The sequence below is a fragment of the Macaca thibetana genome, chromosome 16, assembly GCF_024542745.1.
Source record: "Macaca thibetana thibetana isolate TM-01 chromosome 16, ASM2454274v1, whole genome shotgun sequence".
Classification (NCBI taxonomy): Eukaryota; Metazoa; Chordata; class Mammalia; order Primates; family Cercopithecidae; genus Macaca; species Macaca thibetana.
In genome coordinates, this window is record NC_065593.1 from 662,753 (window position 1) to 685,271 (window position 22,519).

At 58.0% G+C, this 22,519-nt stretch overlaps 1 protein-coding gene across 3 annotated transcripts in view; it reads right to left on the reverse strand.

Annotated features, from left to right (window-relative positions):
* Positions 1–3,297: 3,297 nt before the first annotated feature.
* The window catches only part of KCNJ12 (potassium inwardly rectifying channel subfamily J member 12), a 43,163-nt gene continuing 23,941 nt past the window's right edge, over positions 3,298–22,519 (reverse strand). Inside the window, exons 2-3 of one of the 3 annotated variants that reach the window (XM_050763918.1) lie at positions 14,316–14,436; positions 3,298–7,800 (exon numbers count right to left, since the gene is read on the reverse strand). In XM_050763918.1, coding sequence (XP_050619875.1) covers positions 6,443–7,744 — 1,302 coding nt within the window. In that variant the 5' untranslated portion in view covers positions 7,745–7,800; positions 14,316–14,436 and the 3' untranslated portion in view covers positions 3,298–6,442. The other 2 variants (XR_007720287.1, XM_050763919.1) reach the window with 2 other exon arrangements.

Here is a 22,519-nt window from a genome sequence, read left to right on the forward strand (position 1 = left end):
CACCAGAATCCCCACTTCTAGAGGACTCGGGCCCAGACTGTTGCTCACCATCTGCTGGGCCTGGCTTCCTTCCCACCTGGCCCCTGACGCCCACAGTGGTGGCTCATAAATACTTGTTGAAGGAATGAATGGAGCTCTTGTTCCGTAGAGGGAAACTGAGGCCCAGTGTTGGCCAGTCATAAACACTTAAGGGCAGAGTCCAGAAGCCAGGCCATCCAGGTCCCAGTCCAGCTATGGGTGAAAGGGGGGCCGCCTTCTATGTTTTCTTGGCAGCACGGAGGAGAAAAGCGGGTGGAGTACTCAGAACCTTCCATGGGCTCAAGTCGCCTTCAGCACAAAAGCCCTCAACGGCTCTGTTCCTGGTTTCCAGTTCCAGCTGCCCCAGGCTGGGCTGCTCTCCCCTGGGCGTGGCCGGTGGCTGGGCCCCAACCAGGCTGGGTCAGCAAAAAGGGGGCCTCAGGTGGCAAGACCTGTAGAGCCCTCTGTGTGGGAGAGACGCCTGCAGGGCCCACACTCCCCATCCAAGCACATATGGAGCTCCTCCGTGCCCTGCTCCTGGCGCTGGGCACCAGTGGGGAACGAGAGACAGTCCCTGCCCTGCAGAGCTCGCAGCCTGGTGAGGGCAGCAGACAGCAAGCCTCGGGGTGACGGCTGCCTCCGGAGGGAGCATCTGCCATCCCTCACACTGGGTCCAGGAAGCTCTAGACTCGAAAATTGAGGGGCTGGATCTGCTGAGACCCGAGGGGAAAGTGTCAGGCAGAAGGAAGGCATGCACGAAGGTCCTGGGGTGGGGGGACATGTGGAATGTCAAGGAACTCAAGGGACAGGGTGCCTGCAGCAGAGGGGCAGGAGCGGGAGGGAGAGCAGGGAAGGGTGTGCTGCACGGGACGGGCTTGCAGAGGTGAAGCGGGCGGGGAGCAACTGGGATTTTATTCCCAGTACTGGGGAGAAGCCAGGGAGGGTTTCAGGCAGGGGGCTGCAAGACCTGATTCTGGTTGTAAGATCACTCTGGGCTGGGGGCGGTGGCTCACGCCTGTAATCCCAGCACTTTGGGAGGCCGAGACGGGCGGATCACAAGGTCAGGAGATCGAGACCATCCTGACTAACACGGTGAAACGCCGTCTCTACTAAAAATACAAAAATCAGCCGGGGGCGGTGGCGGGCGCCTGTAGTCCCAGCTACACGGGAGGCTGAGGCAGGAGAATGGCGTGAACCCGGGAGGCGGAGCTTGCAGTGAGTGGAGATCGCGCCACTGCACTCCAGCCTGGGCGACAGAGCGAGACTCCATCTCAAAAAAAAAAAGAAGATCACTCTGGTGCTGGATGAAGAGTGAGCTGAAGGGGGTGAGGTGTGTCCTTGGGGGCCCCCACTGCTGTTGGGGAGCACATGGACAGCTCTGATCTGGGCTGTGATTCCTTCCGAGTTGTGGGGGTCCTCCCTGCAGACTGGTTTTAGGAAGGGCAAAGTGGAGATGAGTCCAGGGCAGGCTCCAGCTGGGGCATCCCTCCACTGGCCGAGACCACAGCCCAGCCCTGGTCACCAGCAGGTGGAGGCCCTGAGGTGTCCAGTGCCCAGCAGGGTGGCAGCATCTGGGTCAACTGACCCAAGGGCCCAGGGCCTGGCTTAGATCCCAGCTTGAGGAACTATGCTGTGAGGGCCTCGAGCAAGTCCCTTTGCTTCCCTCAATGAACCTCCTCTAAAACATGTTAGCAGGGCCTCTGAGGCCTGCTGAGAGGGGCCAGCTCAAGATCAAGGGCGGGGCCCGACAGACCTCAAACTTCAAGTCCGCAGACGCTCAATGAACACTCACAAGCTCTCCAACCCCATGCCAGCTCTACCCGTTTTAAAGCAGATTCTGAGTTGGGCTCACGTCATCCCTGGAGAGGCAGGGAAATGCACAGAAGTCATGCAGACCTGGGGTTAGGCCTGGGCTGTGTGTTCTTGCTGTGACCTTGAGCCAGAGCAGCACCTCTGCGTGTCCCTCAGGAAGGCGGGCAGTGCCAGTGCAATCTGACTTAGCAGGAGGCAGGCACCGAGGAGCACTCACTATGTCAGGGTTCTTTCTCCTTCTTTCCAACAAATCTGCAAGCTGGCCATTCTTATGAACACCCCCTTTTTGCAGATGGGGAGACCGAGACCGGAAGGGGAAAGTAATTCACTGGCGGTCCCCCAGCAAATGAGTGGCCTGGATTCTGACCCAGCGTCCTTTGCGGCATTCGCACAGCCAGGACAGAGCACCTAGAGACTCTATGATAAATATTTGTTGAGCACCAACTGGGGCCAGGGCCTCATGCCTATCAGTCAGGGCCGTGGGAATGGCCCGGAGGTCTTGAGTGGAGTGGAGACAGATGCCACCGTGTTTTGGCCCCAGTTGGCTTAGATTCTGCTACTGGGGTCCCAGGAGGGCTCCAGAGTCAGACAGGAGGTCCCCACCAAACCCAAGCCACCTCCAGGGTCCCCCTGTCATCCCAAGTCCAACCCAAGGGAATTCCCACTGGGAAGCCTTCATGGCCCTCTAGGCTCTGGCACCCAAGCCCCTTCTCCACGTTCTGCCATGCACGGCACCATCACCCGGGAATGACTCGGGCAGGGGATTCTTATCTGGGGTTGTCTGGAATCATCATCTAAATCCTTCAGAAAGAGGGTTCCCCGAGTCCTTTGCTGACGCAGAGGAGTGGAGAACTCTCCACTCACATAGTTTGGGAAGGGAAGGAATTCTCTCCCCACAAGTCCTTACTGAAGACCTTGGAGATCTGAGCCTGAGCTTCAAGGTACAGATGAAAGTCTAGTTTCCAAAAAATAGGCCATGTGTGTTCCCCCACCCCACCCCAGGCTTGTCTCGTCACCTCAGTGGAGACACCAGCATGCTCTGAAACTTCTCAGCCCCTGCCTGCTACAAGCTGGAGCAGGGCTTCCCCTCCTGGGAAAGGAGTTGCCCGTCTCAGGTCAACTGAGGAGGTCAACTGGGGCTGGGGAGGGCGCTGCTGTAACAGCAGGCACCCAGCACATCTTTGCAGAAGGAAGACAAGGCGGGAGGCTCGGCCCCGCCACCTGGGAGGGGTGACATCATGGGACAAGCCCTGTGTGCTTGCTGGAGACCACTGGGAGCTGTGAGGAGGCTGAGTTCTGTTTCACCTCCCAACAGCTGCCGCCATCACCCATGCCCCACCCTCACCCATGAGGAAGCCCCAGGAACCCCCAACCTCAAGGCAGAGGCTGAGGAAGCCGGGCGGACGCCCAGCACGCTGTGGAGCCATGCAGGGGAGCTTCAGAAAACATATCCCGACACAGGGGACCTCAAAGAGATCAAAATGCATTTAATGTGGTCTAGTCTCATCGCCTACGTCTTTAGATACTGCTATGTATTGAAAATAACATGAAAATTCTCCAGTTTCACCATTTAAAATAATTTGACATTCTTTGACCTCACGCAGGGCAGACACCCTGTACAGGGGCCTCCCAACAGTGGCTCCTCCCCGCCCCCCAGGACCCTCTGGGCGGGGACCAGGCAGCACAGCACCAGCAGAGGCTCAGGGGGCGGCCACCGTGCTCTGAGCAGCAGGCACAGGCTGCACCAGACACACACTCAAGTACACGGGTTCACATGGGCACACACACAGCCTCCTACACACAAGCCGGATGCACACGCTCACCTCCAGGTGCCTCATCCTGGAACACAAGCTCCGCTCAGGCGCAGACGTGCGTAATCAGGGCAGAGGGTCGGGGACCGTGGGGTTCAACTGTGCCAGTGCCCACCCTCATGGGTAGGTGCCCACCCTCACAGGAAACTTCCACACGGACACACCTGTGGGTAGACAGACACAAAACCACCTGCATACACACACACACGTATAGATCACATATCTGTATTACTAACCCAGTCATACACGTGAAGAGCCGAGTGTGCATGTGTGCGCCACACATGTATGCTATGCAGGCTCACACAGGCACATGCCTCCACACACACACTCCCCAGGGGCCAAGTCTTCCTCGCTCCTGGCTCGTCCCATCCGCCCTCCCGCTTCAAGTGCACTAAAGAGGGAGACTATTTTGGTCTTTAGCACAAGCAATAAATAAATAAATAAATACAGGGGAAGGAAGAAAGAGGGCAGGAGAATCAAGCATCTGCCTGCCTTTGGGGAGACGAGGTGCTGGGGCTGCTCTCCTGCAGGGTGGGGGCTGGGAGGCAAGGGCACAGACCTCCAAGAGGGCCAGGGGTTGGGCCTGGGGCCCCTGGACTCAACTCTGGGTCAGGGGAGCAGAAGGCTGGCTCACTGGCCCTGGGAGGGCACAGGCCCCTACACCAGCACCAAGTGACCAGGGTCACCACTGTCCCTCAGCATGGCCATCAGGGAGGTGAAGGGTCAAGCTCTCCCCTGCCAACTTCACCCCAGCACCCAGGGCTAAGGCTGAGAAAGCCCCTCAGGCTTCGGGGCCAGGCCTGGGAGCAGGAACCGGCTGAGGCACCCCCGGCAGACCCCGAGAGGAAGGAGCTGTCTCGACGGAATCTTCTATGCCAGAAATGAGTGTGGGGCTGAAGCTGGGGCAGGATGCTGAGTCGGGCCTACTCCAGGGTGTAGGGGCCGGGTGTCTTCACTTCCATGGCCCCAGACCTCAGGGCTGAGTCTTCAGCCGCTGAGGAGCGGAGGAGGTGGAGGGAAGAGGCAGACGCCCCCACCGCAGGCCCCCGGCCCCTCTCTGCCTCCCGCACCCCAGCTGCTCACTGCATGACCCCCTCTGCTCTCTGCCTCAGCTTCCCCACTTGGGCCAGAGTCCTTGGTGCCTTCTGGCTCTGAGCTGTCTCCGGGGCAGAGTTGGAGCAAGAGACACATCCTTTCTGATTACCAGCTTCTGGAGAGGTCCGACTAGAGAGCGGTTTTTCTCCGCGGTCCTGGGAAGGGCCTGGCTCCATCACGGACCTGACCCAACCAGCTACCATGAACAAGATGGAGTGGCAGAGCCAGCGGTGACAACGAGGGGACCCCAAACCTCTTCCTGATGAGGGTGCCACAGTGCCTCGACCCGGGGGAGGGTGGTGGAGGAGCGACCCCGGAAGCCTCGGCAGGAATTCTGTTCCGTGGCTGGTTTCTGATTCAGCTTTGAATGGGCGTGGCACTCCCCGGTCATCCCAGTTGATGGGAGGGGGTGATGATTCCTCTCCTTTCCTAAGATCTTTCCTCTGCCATTCAGCGCTGACCAGGGCCTGGCTGTGCCCTGCCTGGACTCCGCTGTGCTGCCCCAGGTGAGGGAGGGACACGACGTGGTCCTATGGCAGGCAGACCTGGCCCCTGCCACCTTCACAAGGCAGACAGAGGGGCTGGAGGAAATTCAGCAGTGGAGGTACGGGCGGGGAGGGGTGGGACAGGGTCGGGGAGACGAGCGAGCCCAGAAAGAACAGGACAACCCGGAGTCTCTAAGGCACGACTCACACTGTGGGCCCGGTGGGGACAGGGCTGCCAGCTTCCTCCTAGCCTGGGATCCCGACTTCCCTTCCAAGGAGCCATCGCGGCCTATGGCTCCTAACCACCCCTCGCTGTGGAAGGGGTGGAGGCCTGGACAGAAACGGAGAGAGAAGCAAAACAGGAAAATCGAGGGTCGGGGGAGGAACCCTCGAAGGTAGGTCCCATGCCTGGCCCTGAGACGCATCTCTAAGGTACAAAGTCAAACTCTAAAAGCTCAAACCAGTTTCTTCCCAGCCCCCACCCACCACCCCAATGACAGTAGAAAGCTTTTCTTATGATCATTAACATGGTCTTGATTTTTCTATCACAAACAGAGCCTAGCTGGTTCGTGAGCTCGACGAAGTGCGGTCCCAGAGCACCCTGCTTGCCCAGGGACTGCGGTGCCCACACACACAGGGAGAGGCCAGTCCCACCTCGGGGAACCCTCTGGAGCCTCCAGCCAGCTGCTGCATCCTGGCAGACCCATGGAATTCTAATTGTTCTTTTTGCCCCCTATGAATTAAAAAATTTTTTTCAATTGCATGGTAATTTTTTTTTTTTTTTTGTAAACAGTCTCACCCAAGCTAAGGTCGAGAAAGCTGAAACCCGGTGTTTCTCCCCAAGTTAAAAACCAGCAAGGAGCACCGCAGCCGGACAGCCTTGGACAGCAGAGGCTGGGCCCACCATTGAGCTGAGCTGCTTCCCCGCAGGCTGCAGCTCCATCTTCAGGCAGAAGCCCTGGCCCCCGTGGCCTGGACCCCCAGGAGGCCACTTCTTTGCCCTGAGCCTGCGATAGCCTCTGAGGCCGGGGGCTGCCGCTCTGGCTGCCCCCTCTCCGGCCAACCTTCTGAGGCTGTTGCAAAGAAACATAAAACGACTAAAACGCTACTGAGTCTGCAACCCAGGGCACCGGGCCCGTTCTGCTCAAACCCGGGGCCCCTGAGCGATGGCGGGGCCTCTCCCCGGCTGGGGGTGGATGCTGCATGTTGGCCAAGGCTGGCTCAGATCTCTGACTCCCTTCTGTAGGGCCGCTGCTCCAGGGCCCCGCTGCCAGCCTGGAGTCTGTCAAAGTCATGCCTGGCCTGAGGGCTGAGGCCGTCCCGGCTTCGGCCGTCCTGGTCTCCGTCCGCCTCATCCTCCTCGTCACGGCTCAGGAAGGCCAGTTCGTTCTCGTAGCAGAAGGAGTTGGCACTGGGCAGCAGGAACTTATTCTCCACCAGATCCTTCGCGCTGCAGCGAGGCGTAGAGGGCACCTCATAGGTCTTGTGGAAGTGCGAGTAGTCGATCTTGTACTGGTTCTTCTCCTCAAAGAGCACGGGCTCGAAGCGGTGGCCCCACAGGATCTCGTTGGCCAGGTAGGAGCTGCGGGCCTGGGTGGTCATGGCTGTGGCCTCCACCATGCCTTCCAGGATGACCACTATCTCAAAGTCGTCTGTCTCCAGGTCCTGCCGGCTGATGCCGAACAGCGGGCTGGCCTCGTCAATCTCGTGCAGGATGGTGATGGGCGACACGAGAAAGATGCGGTCCAGGCCCTTGTCGAAGCCCACATCGATGTCGATCTGGTCCAGCGGGATGTACTCGCCCTCCTCGGTGACCCGCGGCTTGATGAGCTGCGCGCGCACATGGGCCTCCACGATGTGGCTCTTGCGCAGGTTGCCCACGCGCCACATGAGGCAGAGCTTGCCGTCACGCAGGGCCACCACGGCGTTGTGGCTGAACAGCAGCGTCTGCGCCCGCTTCTTGGGCCTCGCCATCTTGGCCATGATGGCACCGATCATGAAGGAGTCGATGATGCAGCCCACAATGGACTGGGCCACCACCATGAAGACGGCCACCGGGCACTCCTCCGTCACACAGCGCAGCCCGTAGCCAATGGTGGTCTGCGTCTCGATGGAGAAGAGGAAGGCCGCCATGAAGCCATGCACCTGCATCACACAGGGCGTGCGGCCGCGGCCCTCGGCCGGCTCCAGGTCACCGTGGACCACAGCGATGACCCAGAAGATGACGCCGAACAGCAGCCAGGAGGCGAGGAAGGCCAGCGAGAAGATGAGCAGCATGTAGCGCCAGCGGATGTCCACACAGGTGGTGAACATGTCAGCCAGGTAGCGCTGTGACTTCTCGTCCATGTTGGCGAACTCAATGTTGCACTGGCCGTTCTTCTTGACGAAGCGGTTGCGGCACCTGCGCCGCGTGTGCACCTTGCCGTTGCCGAAGCCGTTGGCGCCTGACATGGTGACCAGGTGCAGCCCGTCCTCCTCCGATGACACGATGCTGTAGGGGTTGGCCCGGCTGGCCGCGGTCATCCCGGGGGTTGGAGGACCCTGGCTTGCCCCCAGGCTACCTCCAGGCAGAGCGGCTCCTGCAACAGAGAGGAGGGCATGTCTGGCTGGGCTGGTGGCTCCAGGCTCCTCCACTCCCGTCCCAGGGCCCCCGGACATGACTGGAGGACACTTCCACCCTGATTGACCCATGAGTGCTCTGGTCTTGCCTAAGCCAGCTCCCCACTCCACCTTCCCAGTGCAAGTGGCCACCCACTTTGTCCCCCCAGCAACTCCAGCCAGAAACCTCAGCTCCACACCTCACTCCCACACCGAGGGCTCTGAAGAGTCTATTTAGGATCCGACCCTTTCTGCCACCCTCAAGGCCTGAATCTCACCAGTGCCTGCCCAGCCAGTTCGGGGGACACCATGCCAGCCTCTCTGCCTCTACCCGTGGCCCCCCAGTCTCCATGCCAGCCATGGAGAGCCTATGGAAGCTGAGTCGGTGCCTGTCCCTCCCCTGCTCAATGCCAGAGGCTCCCCAGGACATGCAGGACCTGCACAGGGAAGCCACTGACCCCTCAGACCTCACCTCCCAGCCTCCTCCAGCAGATTCCCCTTCCGACCACAGCCCCTGGCCCCAGGCTGTAACTCACATCCACCCTGGACACCCTCCCCCAAGACATCCTGCCACTGCCTCACCACCTTGGCACCAGAGGTCTCCCTGTGCCCCAGGTAGACCCATGTCCCATCCCCGCTATAGCCACCGCACTGCCCTTTCTGAGGGCACAATGGTGGCAGCAATAACAATGTAGCCGGGGGCACTCACCCATCAACCCCACCCTGAGACCACCACTCCCCAAGGGCGGCACGTTTTCTTTTTCTTTTCTTCTTCTTTGTTTTTTTTAAGACTGAGTCTTGCTCTTGTCACCCAGGCTGGAATGCAATGGTGCGATTTCAGCTCACTGCAACCTCCGCCTCCTGGGTTCAAGCGATTCTCTTGCCTCAGCTTCCTGAGCAGCTGGGATTACAGGCCTGCGCCACCACATCCAGTTAATTTTTGTATTTTAAGTAGAGACGGGGTTTCACCATGTTGGCCAGGCTGGTCTCGAACTCCTGACCTCAGGCGATCCACCTGCCTCAACCTCCCAAAGTGCTGGGATTACAGGTGTGAGATGTTTTCTATTTTGCTTCCTGTTGTCCCTCCTAGGGCCTAGAATGGGGCCTGCCACCCCTGTCACCACCCACTTTGAATACCCCAAGCTGGGTCCCACCACCCTCCTGATACCCACACGCCCCAACCTACAGTGTTCACCCACATGCCATGCTTGCAGCCTCTTGGTCACCAGCAGTGCCAAGGAGGGTCAGATCTGGCACCCAGACATGGGCGCTCCCTGGCTGACCTCAGTCGAGGGCCCTCCCCAGGCCCTGCTTCCCATGTCTCTAAGGAAGATTGCAAGGCTACCACCCTGGCATCTGGGCAGTGTTCAGGGGTGTCACCTGTTCCCAGGACCGCCCTCAGCTCACTGCAGGCAGCGCCTGGCTCCAGGCCAGCCTACTGCACATTCAGGCACCCCAAGACAGGCCCTGCAGCAGGGCATCCATGCCAGCCAGAACAAAGCCTGCTCTCAGCCACCGACGTGTCCACACCCAGGACACACAGGCTGCACTGCCCCCACTAAAGGCCCCACACTGGCCTATCAGTGACAGGCTAGGGCATCTGCAAGCTAGGGGCTATGGCACCGCCTGGCCCGCAGCCGCATCTGGATGGCCGCCTGCCTCGGCTAGGCTAGGCTGGAAGCAGGGAGACCTGGGCCTTCCAGCACTAGCCCCACACTGAGAAGCTGGACAGGCCCACCCTTCCCCGCTCACGGGGACCCAGCACCCCCAGTCCCAGTCCAGTCACACCATGACCTCAGTGCTAGACAGAGCCTTGCCCCTTGCATACCTGCAGCCACGTTACTCAGTTACGAAGACACTGAGGCCCCAAGAGAAGGTCCTAGGGGGCTGGGACCACTGCGGACCGGGCGCTGCACACAGCCTTCTGCAGGCCTCTCAAGCCCTCCAGGGAGGGGTGGGCCACCCTGCTTTACAAACAAGGACCTGGAGGCCCAGAAGCCAGAATGGCCTTGCCCCAGTCCCACAGGCAGGAGGCAGCAATCCCAGGATTCAGCTCTGGTCTGGGTGACCCAGCTTCTGGCCACGCCCACACTAGTCCCGGCCTCAGAGCAGGCGCGGCCTCTGACCTCTGCTCCAAACACCTGAGCAACAGGTGACGGTGGAGCCGCCTGCCCAGCCAGGCTGTAGAACACTCCCGAGGGCTGCACCGGTTGCTGAGCCCCGAGCTGGCCAGTCCGAGCAGCACACAGCAACTGCCACCTGAGAGAGATCCAGGGAGAGCAGGCGGGGTCCTGAGCGCCTCGGGGAGCAGACCCATCAGGAGTTGCTCTCAGATCATCTTCTCAACAACCCGGGGGTGCAGGTTCAGAGAGGTTAAGTGACTCCCCCCAGGCCACACAGCCATTAAGCAGGACAGCTGAGATTTAAACCACCTCTAGCGCAGTCTCCCACCATGGGCCCCCAAGCTCTGCAGCGGGCACCTCTCCTCACTCTGCCGTCCTCCCCCAACACGGCTGCAGCTGACCACCTCACCATGACGCTGAGGAGCTGGGACGCAGGGCCGGATTGGTGGACACTGCTTCTGCCTGGGCCAGGAGGTGGGGAGCCGGTGGCAGGGGGGACCCCTGAGGCTGTGCTGGGAAGGGGGCTCAGACCCAGATTCCTGGGAGGCAGCCAGGGCCGGGGCACTCAGACGCCGGCGTGAGGCCACCAGCTGACAGGGGCTGGATTTGTGTGGCCCAGGGGCCTTGAGGGACTTCCAGCGGGTCATGGTTGCTCCAGCCCCTGCTCGGAGCAGCTCAAAGCCTGCAAGGAACAGAATCACAAGAATCAAAGGCCAGAGAGCCCGGTCTGCACGTGCTCCCAGCAGCTGGCGGCCTCGAAACTGGCCAGCTACCAGACTGGTGAGGGTGCTGCCACAGCTCCTGGCATCTCTGCCAGGGCTGGGCACCCCGGACCTGCCCAGACGGTGTCGCGCAGGCCTGGAAACCCCCACTTCTGTTGACATTCCTCTCCGTGTGGTTTTACCACACAGAGACCATCAACAAGGTCAAGTTCACGCCCCACTCCCTCATTTCCCCGAGCCAAAAACTAACAGACACTTGTCCCAGGACCCTGGAAACTGAGCAGAAGAGAGAGTTGAAGCCCAGAATGTCAGTCCTCAGGCTCACACAGCCCTGCTCTGCCGTGTGTGCGTGTGTGAGAGAGACAGAGACCCTCCCCGGGGGTGCTGGGAGCCCCCTCACTGGGTACTTGGTGAATCCAGCACCACGAAGACAGACCCAGAAGGGGACCCTGGCATAGAAACCCCAGCACCACAAGTTAGACAATGTCCCAAGAACACTCCTGCATAAACACAGGCGTGGCAAGAAGTTACACAACCATGCGGCCTTTAAGGACGCAATTTAAAAAATATAGGACAATATCCTCCACCAGGGACACATAGGCCTTTTTGGCTCCTGCTCAATGGGGTGCATATGGTGAAATCAGACAAGACATGAAATCAGAGAATTTGTTTTGCTGCAAGAGGGCTTTTAGCAAGCAAGGAGGCCGGCTCCCCATTTCACAGATGGGAGAACCAAGTCCAAAAGAGAAAAAGAGACTTGTCCCAGGTCACAAAGGAATTCGAGGGCCGGGACAAGGTGCTCACTCCTAAAATTAGGATTGTCTTTCGCAGACACCCAGGTTGGCCTTCCAGGGTCCCAGGGTCGCTGGGAGGGGAATGGGAGAGGGGTGCTGGGGTACACTACCTGAGCTAGACAAGGCGGTTTCAACACCAAGGGGCAGTGAAGCAAACCCAGCAGGCAGAAAGCAGGCAGTGGGGGAGAGCACAGGCCTGGCAGACCCCCGGAGATCCCTGCTTTTCTGCTGGCCACGGTGCCTACAGATGCAGCCTCCCAGCGACCAGTCCACTTGAAGAATGGACCAGGGCCTGGGCTGGGAGCTTTTAGAGAGGATGCCAGACGGCAGCTGCCACGTGACCTAAGGGTAGGGTCCAGGAGTCACCGGGAGGTGCTTCCGGATGGAGCTGGACGCCCCATGCCCACTGCCCTGAGGCCCTGGGCTTCTCAGGTTTCGGTGACATCCGGGAGGAGCCCAGGGCGAGGCCTGGACTCACATTCCCAGACACCAAGAAAACACTGACCGGAAGGGAGAGTGCAGGGGCCTGCACCACCCAGGCTAAGACATAGGGACTCAGAGTGGGAGGCACCAACAGCCCCCATCCCCCACGCAGAGACTGTTCAGCTAGCTGGGGCACCTCCCGAGGCACGAGCACAGCACTCAGTATCTATCAAGTGCTTACTATCTGCCAGGTGCTCTTCTAAGAGCTTTAATAAACGGATTCATTTACTCCCTACCATCACGCTGTAACTAGTATCCCCATTTTCCAGATGAGCAGACGGAAGCTCAGAAAGACTGAGTCACTGTGAAGGTCACACTGCCTTTCAGGAGTGAAGCTTCCAGACTAGGCTGTGAGGGCAAAACCAGTGCCCCACAACACCAACACTGGAGGCCTGACTCTGTGCGTGGCACTGCCATCCTTTTGGTCCCAAGCCCCTGCAATCCCAGGTGGTAAAGAGACATAGACTGCCGCAAATCAGCACTCAAAAGCACAGGTTCAAGGGCCCTCACCAGCACTCCGACCCACAGCCATTCACCCTCATTCGGAGACGGGGCACTCGACCTCATGATCGAGCCTCACCGTTCAAAGACCCCTCAGAGATCACTCCGGGCAGGGAAGGCTGGCACACGCCCCCCGCCCAAGGTGCCTGCTCCAGCCTCGCCCAGGCAAGCACCATTCCTCAGCCACAGAGCTTCATCCACTGCATCCAGGGCAGCTCAGAATCTTTCCTAATCCAGTCACCATTCATCAGATGCAGCACGGGGGCCTGGAAAGCCCAGCCCTTCCTTTGCAGATGGGGAGACTGAGGCTCTGAGCCAGTGAGAGGCAGGGCTGGCTGCAGGGTTTGGGGCTCTCCCTCATGTCAGGCCCTGCCCAGGGTGTAGGATCACAGGGAGGCTAGGCTGGGCACAGGCAGCCAGGAGGGGCACTCCTGGGGGGCACTACCAGAGTCAGGAGTGGGGGGCAAAGATGTGCTGGGCACCCTGGGGGCAGTGAGGAAGCTTGGCTGGATGGGGGAGAGCCCAGGCTGATGTGGAGGGGAGAGGGAGAGTTGGGGGTTGCATTCCTATGTCTCATAATCTTGGAGGAAGATGATGACCTCTTGTGCCCAATCCCCTTTCCAGGCCAAACTTCCCCACCAGAGACTCAGCTGGCCTCTGTCCACCAAGCTAACCCATGGCCCACAAACATTTGGGTCCAATGCCATGCCGGCTTCCCATGCCAAACACAGGCTAGGCCTGAGGAGAAAGGTAGCAGCAACACATCACTGTGTGTGGGGCATGGGGTGGGGGGTGCCCCGCTGGTATCTCAGGCCCTTGCCACCTCAGGCCCACCTGTCTCAATTCCTACACCAACCACAGTGCTTCTCTGCCCAAAAGCTGTCTCTAGCCATGGGCACGCTCTGCCATTCAGAGGGCAGGCTGGGGAGCTGATGCTGCCAGGACAGCTTTTGGTCAGTGACTGACAGGAACAGGTGGCTGGGCCCTGGCGAGTTGCCCCTGGGAGGGGCACCACTTCCCTGGCCTCCGCATGGGGACTGGGCTCCAGTGCCCCAGCAGTAACTGTATCAATGACATGCCCTTTATCACCTCCTTCTCTTTCTCACCTCATTTCCTTACTCCTGAGATCACCTCCCAGGAAACTACTTGCGCTGGAACCTTTGTCTCCTGGGCCTTCCTCATAGGGTCTCTGGTAGCCTCTCCACAGCAAAGGCTCCTTAACCCTGGCATCCCCTCCTGGATGCCCCAGACATCAATTCTCCTCCTCCTCCTCCCCTGGCCCCCTTTAGGGTCCTCTAGCACTGGGCTTTTCCCGTTCAGGCCAGAAGCTACTTCCCACCTCGTGTGAGAGTTGATCTTGCCCAGGCCCTTCTCTGACCAAGCTCAGAGGCCCAGAGAGGCTGATGCAGGTACTAGCAAAGAGGGGCACCCAGGAAATGCTCCCCAGCCAGATGAAGGGTGAAGGACTAAGCGGCTGAATGGGATGGATGAGGAGATGGGTGGAATAGTGATTGAATTAACAGGTGGGTGGTCGGGCAGATGGGTGGATAAATTGGGTTGACAGATGGGTGGGTGGACAATAGGGGTGACCGCATAGATGGACTGGGTAGGTGGGTGGAAGGGTGAGTGGATGGATGGTTGAGCATCCATCCACTGGATGGGGGAATGGGTGAGGAATGGATGGCATGGGCAAGGGAATGGGTGGAGGGGTGGAGGCATGGCTGGGTGGATGGAAGGCTGAGCAGATAAATGGGTGGGGCAATGGGTGATGAATGGATGGCATGGTGGGTGGAGGGGTGAAGGATGTGCAGATGAGAGTCTGGTGGAAGGAATGCTTAGATGCACAGGAGCACATCAATGACTTCACTCTTACCTCTTGAGTTCTATCTTCTACGTAATGATGCTGAGTGGGCAAGGTACTGTCTTCAAGGCTGAATTAGTAGTGGCTGCCATTTCCCAGGCACCGCTAGAGAAGATCCAGTCACTAGAACACCCTAAAGTTAACAGAGTAAAGCCAAGTTACTGCAGGAGGAGCTGCTCTTCCCAGAGGGGCTCACAAGTAAGACATAACCACAAGAACCCACATTTCTGCTCACTTCCCCGGGGCTCCGCAGGAGGTGGAAGAGACTCTGGCCTGCTCCTTTGATGCCCCACACCTTCACAGCATAGCAACCATCCAGAACCAGAGAAGGGCAGAACAAGATGGGGTGTCAGAGAAAAATAACAGCTGACAATTATTGTGTGCCTATTGCATGCCAAACACTATAGTAGGCAGTTTACATACATCATCTCACATAATCCTCACAATCCTACAAGGTTGGAACTATTGTTGTTACTATTCCAGAGAAGTAGGTAATGTGGTAATTCTCCTACTGTCACAAAGGAATTCAGGCCCTCAGCTTGTATTCCTAGCCACCACCTGCAGAGCCTTCCCAATACCAACCTTGGAGCAAGTTGTGAATAGCTGGGTAGGTGAATGAATGAACAGATGGATGGATGGATGATGGAAGGGTGGGTGGATAAATGAATGCAAGGATGAATGGGTAGGTGGATGGATAAATGCATGGGTGGGTAGATGGATGAATGAATATATGGGTGGGTGGATGGATGGATGGGTGAATAAGTGGTTGGGTGTGAGGGTGGATGGCTGGATGGAGGAAAGAATGGATGAGTGGATGAATGGGTGAATGGATGAGTGGATGAATGGATAATAGGATGGATGGATGGATGGATGGATAAGTGTGAAAGTAGATGATTGGATGGATGGATGAGTGGAAGGGTAGATGGGTGGGTGACTGAGTGGATGGGTAGATGAATGAATGGAGGGATAGATGGATGAATGTGTAGATGGATGGATGGATGGATGAATGGATGGATGAGTGGATAGATGGGTAATGGCTGGGTGGATGGATGGATAGATGAATGGGATGGATGGATGGATGGATGGATGGATGGATGGATGGATGGATGGATGATTGGGTGGATGGATGGGTGAGTGAATGAATGGATGGGTAAGTGGAGAAGTGAATGGATAGAGGGATGGCTGGATGGATGGGTGGGTATATGGGTGAGTGGGTGGATGAACAGATTAATGGATGAATGGGTGATGGGTGCATGGATGGATGGATTTTTGGGTGATGGATGGGTGGAGTGGATGAGTGTATGGGTGGATGGATGGACAGGTGGATGAGTGTATGGGTGGGTAGAGAAATGAATGGATAGAGGGATGGATGGATAGATGGGCGAATGGATGGGTGGGTGGATGGATAGATGGGTGAATGAATGGGTGGGCAGATAGGTGGGTAGATGGATAGATGGATGGGTGGATGGATGGATAGATGGATGGGTGGATGGGTGCATAGGTGTGAGGGTGGGTGATGAGTGGGTAGATGGATGGATAGGGTGTTTGGGCGAGTGGGATAGATGACTTGATGGATGAGCGGGTGGGCACATGGCTAACTACATGAATGGGCACACATCAGTAATTTGCCAGAGACTTGCCTTGGGTGCACACACATCCTGCATGGTCCCTGCAATCCCCAAGATGCAATTTCCCCACCTGCCAAAAGGGGTACCCTGCCTTCCTATCCAGTGTGCCGTGAGAATCAGAGAAGAGGATGGTGGGAAGGGGCTCTGAGGATCTCCAAGGTAAGCCACCTGACATGCAGCTCACCTCCCCACCACCCAGCCAGGGAATTCATGGGGCCTGCCCTTTCCAAGGTTACAGCCAAGGCTGGTTTGTCACACTGGTTTTTCTGGCTGGGATTAAGCAAACTGTTGGTGAGTCATCCCCACCTCATCAGCCTCCTGGGACAGGTGACAGTGGTTTAGAGGCACATAGACCTAGATTCAAATCCAAGCTCTGCCCCTCATAAGTTGTGTGACCTTGGGTGAGTCACTTCTCCTCTCTCAGCTTGTTCTGAAAGGGGATGGCCTGCCTGGTCTCTAGTGGCCCTTTAGTCCCTCTTCATCCTCCAAGTCCCCCAGTCCCCAGCCCCTGCTTCCCCATCCCCCATCATTCTGGGAGCAGATGCCACAGGCCCGCACTTTGCCTCTCTCAGTCATTCCACTCTCAAAACTGATGGGGACACAGAGGTTCAGAGATGGATGGGTAGATGGACAGACAGGTGGATGAGCTGCAGAGGTTCAGAGAGGTTCTGTCACAAGCCAACGTCACACAGCTGGGAACCTCCATGGCAGGGACTTGGGTCCACGCCCTTCCTCGAGTGGGCCAACACTGTGCCTGGCCCTGCATACTCGGCAGCTGGCTGCAGTCATCCCGACACTCACAGCCCTGCCTTGGAGAGGGACAATTCTCCCCTCTGGCAGATAGGGAAACTGAGGCTGAGAGAAGCTAAGTCACCTGCCCAGTCACCTGGAGCTGGAACTCTGAGCAGTGAAGATGGATGTTGCCACAGGGCCATGGGAAGCCAGGCAGGGGTGGGGGCCAGAAGCGTGGGCAGCAGCCTCTCCCCACATCCTGCTGGTCACCTGGCCTGTACCAGGCTCTCCCAACCTCGTCCCTCACTCCCTACTACCTGGAAGGGGCATTCTCCAGACCACAAGTCCAGCTGGATTTGTTCTTATCTAGGAGGAAGGCAAAATTAGCTCTACTCTACACAGAGGGTACTGAGACATGGGACAGAGAAGCGACTTGCCTGAAGCCACAGGGCAGGGCAGGACCCTATAAACAGGAGCCAGCCTTCCAGACGCCCCGGCCAGAGCTCCCACCACCTGCAGGGGCCACGGCAGCCGCCACGTGAGCTCACCCCGCCAACTGTAAGTCCCACTAATGTTTCCCGGGGTTATGGTCACAATCCTGGATGGGGAGGTGCGCTGCGGGGGCACTGCTTCCCCATGACCATGACTGAGGGCCAACAGGCCGGGCTGGCCCACAGCCTCCCGCAGGGAAGGGCAGGGCCTGAGCTGAGGCTGGGGCTGAAACTGCCCACGGAACAGGGCAAGGCACTTCCCCTTCCTGAGGTTCAGCTTCCCCTGAAAAACGAGGCTGGTGACGCCTGCCAGGCCTCCCAGAGGATGTGCCATGAAATTGAAGGCGGTGACGAAGGTGCAGGCCAGGCACTGGGCCTGGTCCCAGCGGGTCTCTGGGAGGTGGCAGCTGTCACCCTCCCTGGAGGGGTCTGGCGGCCCCCCAGCTCACTGGGGCCTGAGACTCCTCATCTGCAAAATGAGGAGACCCCACACACCTCAGGAGACTGTCCTGAGGGTAAGCCATGCCCTGGTTTCGGTGTCTGGCCCGCAGAGACTATGCAGCCGTGTGGGTCCTGCAGGCGTTCACTGTGACGGGCGTTCCTGACACCACGCGGGCACCGAGAGTAGAAACAGGCTTCCCAACCAGAAGGAAAGCTGGCTGTGCCCAAGCCTCCCTGTGGCCTGCTGGATGTCCTCAGAAACCCCCCGGGCCCGCAAGGAACCACAAGACGCACAAGCCCCCAGGGCAGGATCTACCTCGCTGTTCGATGCCCAAGATGTGCCTGGACCACAGAGGATGCTCAGAAAGTGGAAGCTGCAGGAACCTTGAGTGACACTGACCCCTTAGGCCCCTCACATTCTTTGGCATAAAGATGGGGGCTGGACGTATCGACCCCAAGAAGAAGCTGCACCAAGTGGCCAGAAAAGGCAGATGTCCACCCTTGAGCCCTGAGGTGAGGCCGGGTCAGAAGATTCTGGCCCCACAGGGTGGACGACAGTCACACCAAACACCAGGGAATGTTTCTGACGGTATTTTTATCTTGAGAACATCCTTCTTCACAGAGGGTGGGGGCAGGAGGGAGAGAGGATGTCCTTGGCCCCAGGCCCCTGGGAGAAGCAGGGAGCAGAGGCCCCGCAGCAGCGCCCTCTGCTGGTGTGGCCATCGCAGACACTGCCCCTGGGCTCCGGTAAGTCCCAAGAACAGGGGAGACCTGGAGGGTCTTGGGGCCCTCCTGGAACTCCTGGTTCTGCCCCAACTTGCTGTGTGACCTGGGGCAGGGCTCTGTCCCTCTCTGGGTCTCCCTCTTCAAGTCCTCACTGGGCACCAAGGACTTGAAGAGGAAGCACTGGGAGCCTGCCTTCATGGGGCACCCTGCCTCACAGGGCAGACGGTGAGAAGTCAGCAGTCACAACTCACTGGGCCCTCAGGAGCCCAGGGGAGGTGTCTAACCCAGTGGCAGGAGGGGTGCTTCCCAGAGGAGTATCTGCCAGTGGGGAGGCAGCAGCAAGCAGCAGGGGAGAGAACCCCGCCTGAGACCAACCATAGCACAGTGACACAGCTAAGAACAGCTCAGGTCACCCTGGGGCGTTGTGGGGAGCACCAGAGTCCTGCAGTCTTGGTGCAGATTCCAGCTCCATTCTCCAGGCACTGAGCCTTGGGCAAGGCCCTCCCTGACTGTCTGCAAACCAGGGGGCTGGCCCAGCTACCCCACAGAAGCCCTGCCAGCCCTCCATTCCAGGATCTAAACTATTCGGGGTTTGTGGGGAAGGTGCTAAGAGATGGGCACAGCCTTGACACCGTCCTATCAGGGAAGCTCAGCGTGTGCAGGCACAGAGGCCGAGGCAACCCAGGAGGCCTCGGATGTCATATTAATGAGCCCAGACTTGATCCCAAAGGCAATGGGGAGCCCAAGGGCCATAAAAGAGCTTGAAACTGTAAGAGTTCTGGGGCAACAAGGCATGAATTCAAATCCTGTCTCCATCCCTTCCTGTGTGGCCTTAGGCAAGCCACATAACCTCTCTGAACCGCAGTTTTCTCACCTGTAAAATGGAACTAATTGTAGCACCTATCTCATGGGGTTTTCATGAGTGAATACACGGAGACTGGCCAGCTGGGAGCTCCCTGTCCGCCCCCCCTCTCCCCTCATCACAGCTATGAGGCTCTGCCTCACCCTGCAGAGTCACAGGCCCCTTTAGGGCCTCAGCTGGACCCCACTCCAGGCAAAAAGGAATGATGGGCAGGAACCCCAGCGGGAGGCACAGGTCAGCAAAGGCGCCCTGGCTTCTGATGTTCATACAGCTGTAAATTTTCCAGCTTCAACTTAATTTGAGTCTCAGACATGTCCTGAGCAGCCAGCATGTGCACAGGAGAGCAAGGACCCCAGGTAAGGACACAAGAAACATCCTGGGACCAGAAAGACCACCAAAGGAAAGGCTGGGAAATTTGCCTACGTAAAAATATGTATGATGTTGTCAAAACAAATCATAAGTAAAATAAAAGATAAATAATAAGTGTTATTAAAAAGAACCCATGTGCTTAATATATAAAGAATTCTTATAAATCCAAAGAAAAAAGGACACAGTAGGGATGAGCAGAGAGCTAGGGTTGGGCTTCCAATGTCTGTGGAATGTCCCACACCTCAGCCTGAACTGTCCCCTCACCATGAAATGCCTTTCTCTGTCTCTCAGAATGCAATGCATCCTCCAAGCTCAAAGGCTGCCTCCTCCATGAAGCCTTCCAAGATTTCCCCAAGTCCCTTGCTCCTCCATGAGTACTCCTAGCATGTTTCTTGAGCCCCTAAGACCCAGTACTTGGCTTCTGCTCACTGCATCAGAGACGTCCCAGGTGAGGTGGCCCAAGCTTCTTTGAGAGAAGGAAATGAAGTGCAGAGAGGAGCCATGCCCAAGGTCACCAGGCTGAGCCGGAGCTGGGCCTAGCACCCAGGTGTCCTGCGTCAGTCCCTCTGTACTCCAGCCACCAACCCTGCACTGAGCCCTCCAAGCCTGTCTTGCTCCCAGCAAGGAAGTCCCCAGCTTGGGAGGTACATTGATCTATTCACAAAGGGCCAGCCAGGATGAGGGCCTCAGCCCCCCCATAACCTGACTGCTCTCTGTAGGGGAGCACATGACAGTTACTTCCTTAGCTTCCTTCTTTTGGTTCCCTATTTTGTAAATCTGGCCTTATTTCAGGTACAGAAGATTCCCTGGGAGGACCTGACAGACTCTTAGGGCTCTGGGGTTCACCCTACCATGGGCAGGAGGCTGACCTCAGAGATGTGGAGTCCAGGAAGACAGGGTAGTGCTTTCCAGAAAGCCTATCGCTCTGCCCCAGGCCCCATCTACAGCTCAGATCATGAGCGCAACATGGCCTGGCTCTGCTGCCAGAATCACACTCAGCATTGACTCACTCGCTCGGCGGCGGCTGCCCAGCCTCTACTATGCGCTGACATCGTGCTTGGGGGCCCACCTGCTGCTGGGGCAAGACAAACCAAAAAAAAAAAAAAAAAAGGCTGGGGAAAAAAAAGAAATTGAGTAAATCCAGAGACGGGTGGAGACTATTCCAGAGGTCAGGGCAGACTGTCTGAGGAGGTGACATCTGATGGAGAGCTGGTGAGAAGAGAATGAGGGAAGAGGGTACTCCTTGAAGGGGGAACTGTAGCCACAAAGGCCTTGAGGCTGAGGCCGGGGAAGGGCAGTGGGGCTGGAGCCGAGTGTGCCAGGGAGATGGAGGAAAGGGAGGCAGGGACAGCAGATGGATGGCGAGACAGAGGCACACGGCTCAGAAAGGGAGCGGACTTGGCCGACGACGCGCAGGTTGCTGGGCAGATGGGAGCGCCTCTTCATCGACGGTGCTCAGAGGCAAGGCTTCCCATCCCTTGCCTCGCCACATGCCAGACGCTACCCAAGGCCCTCTCTTCCCCATTCTCCCTCAAACTCCTATGCATCCTTCAACACCCATTTCCAAGCCCATCCTTTGTGCTTCCCTCTGTCTTGGACCAGACCATGCTGGGTACAGCCTGTATTTCTGAGTCCACCAGGCCAAGGGTCTCCTGAGGGTAGAACATGGGTCTGACTGTGTTGAGGGGCCTCAGCACAGAACCTGGTCCCTCGGGGAAGTTAAGGGATTGGGAACTAGGATTCCGTCCCTGGGCTCCAAGAGTGCACTCCTTAAAGTCTGCATCACAAGACGCCAGGGAGCGCTGCAGCTCACCCAAGACCACTCCAGCTTCAGCACACCACGGGACCGCCCCTGTCCCCGTCCCCTCTGGGGGGACCGCTCCTGTCCCTGTCCCTTTAGTTTCCCCATTTGTCAGATGAGAGGCCCCAAAGCTTACAGGGCGTCTCCACCTTCCTCCCTTATGAACTGCTCACAGCAGGGTGGTCCCTGCAGGGGGAAAGCATGGCTGTCACTCTGACCCCTGCTGAGCTCTGAGCTCGGCCCACAGGGCAGGAAATGTCAGCTTTCTGCCAGGCCAGCAGGAGGGTTCCAGCTGAGCCTGGGGGTGATGGGAGATCCTCTCTGCTCTATGGCCTTGCTGGGGGGACTCACAATGCCTGACCTGGGCACTTCACCCACATCGGCCAGGTGTGGGGGCCTGGGGATGCAGCTGACCCCGACCACCTCTCCCCCACCATGGCTGGGACACTAAAGCTTAAGTCACAGTCGGGATGCCTGCCTTGGTCCTCAGACCCACAGAAGGCTGCCCAAGGACCCTGGAGGCAAGGCAAGGGGGCCGGGCAAAGCAGGGGCAGCCTTTGCAGTCCCCGAGACAGTGGAGCAGGTTCCCGGAGGTCCTGCCGCAGGGTCCAAGGACAGAAGCCAGGGCTTTGTGAACTCGATGGAGGAAAAATCATCAACTTGCCCGCCTTCAACCTCTCTGTGAAATGTATGTTGGACACACCGAGCCCAGGCTGCCCCCGGGCCCTATAACAACGCAGACTGCTGGAGCTGCACGGCTCTCCTCCCCGCTCCCACGGAGTCGGTAGGACGGCTGCCGCCAGGTCTTGCTAGTTAAGGCGCTCATATGCAACAGCATGCTAATTACTAGATCACACATTTTAAAATAATGTTTTGATAAGTACTGCAACACTTACTTCTAGTTTCCTCTGTAGCCCTATATGGGTTCTCTCTTGCATTCAAAAGTGTTATTCTGAGAAAGAGGATGTCAAAGGCATACCTAGCACACGAACAGCTCAGCACGCTGATCTGACGGAGAAGGGCGGAGCATCTGGCAGCTCAGGGCCAGGGCCTTGTCGGGAAAGGACAGGGCAGCCTGACCCCCCGCCCACCCACCCAGCCACTTGTTCATTACCCGTTTATTCCACAACCAAGCCTCTCCTGATCACCAAACCCGTTTGAGGCTC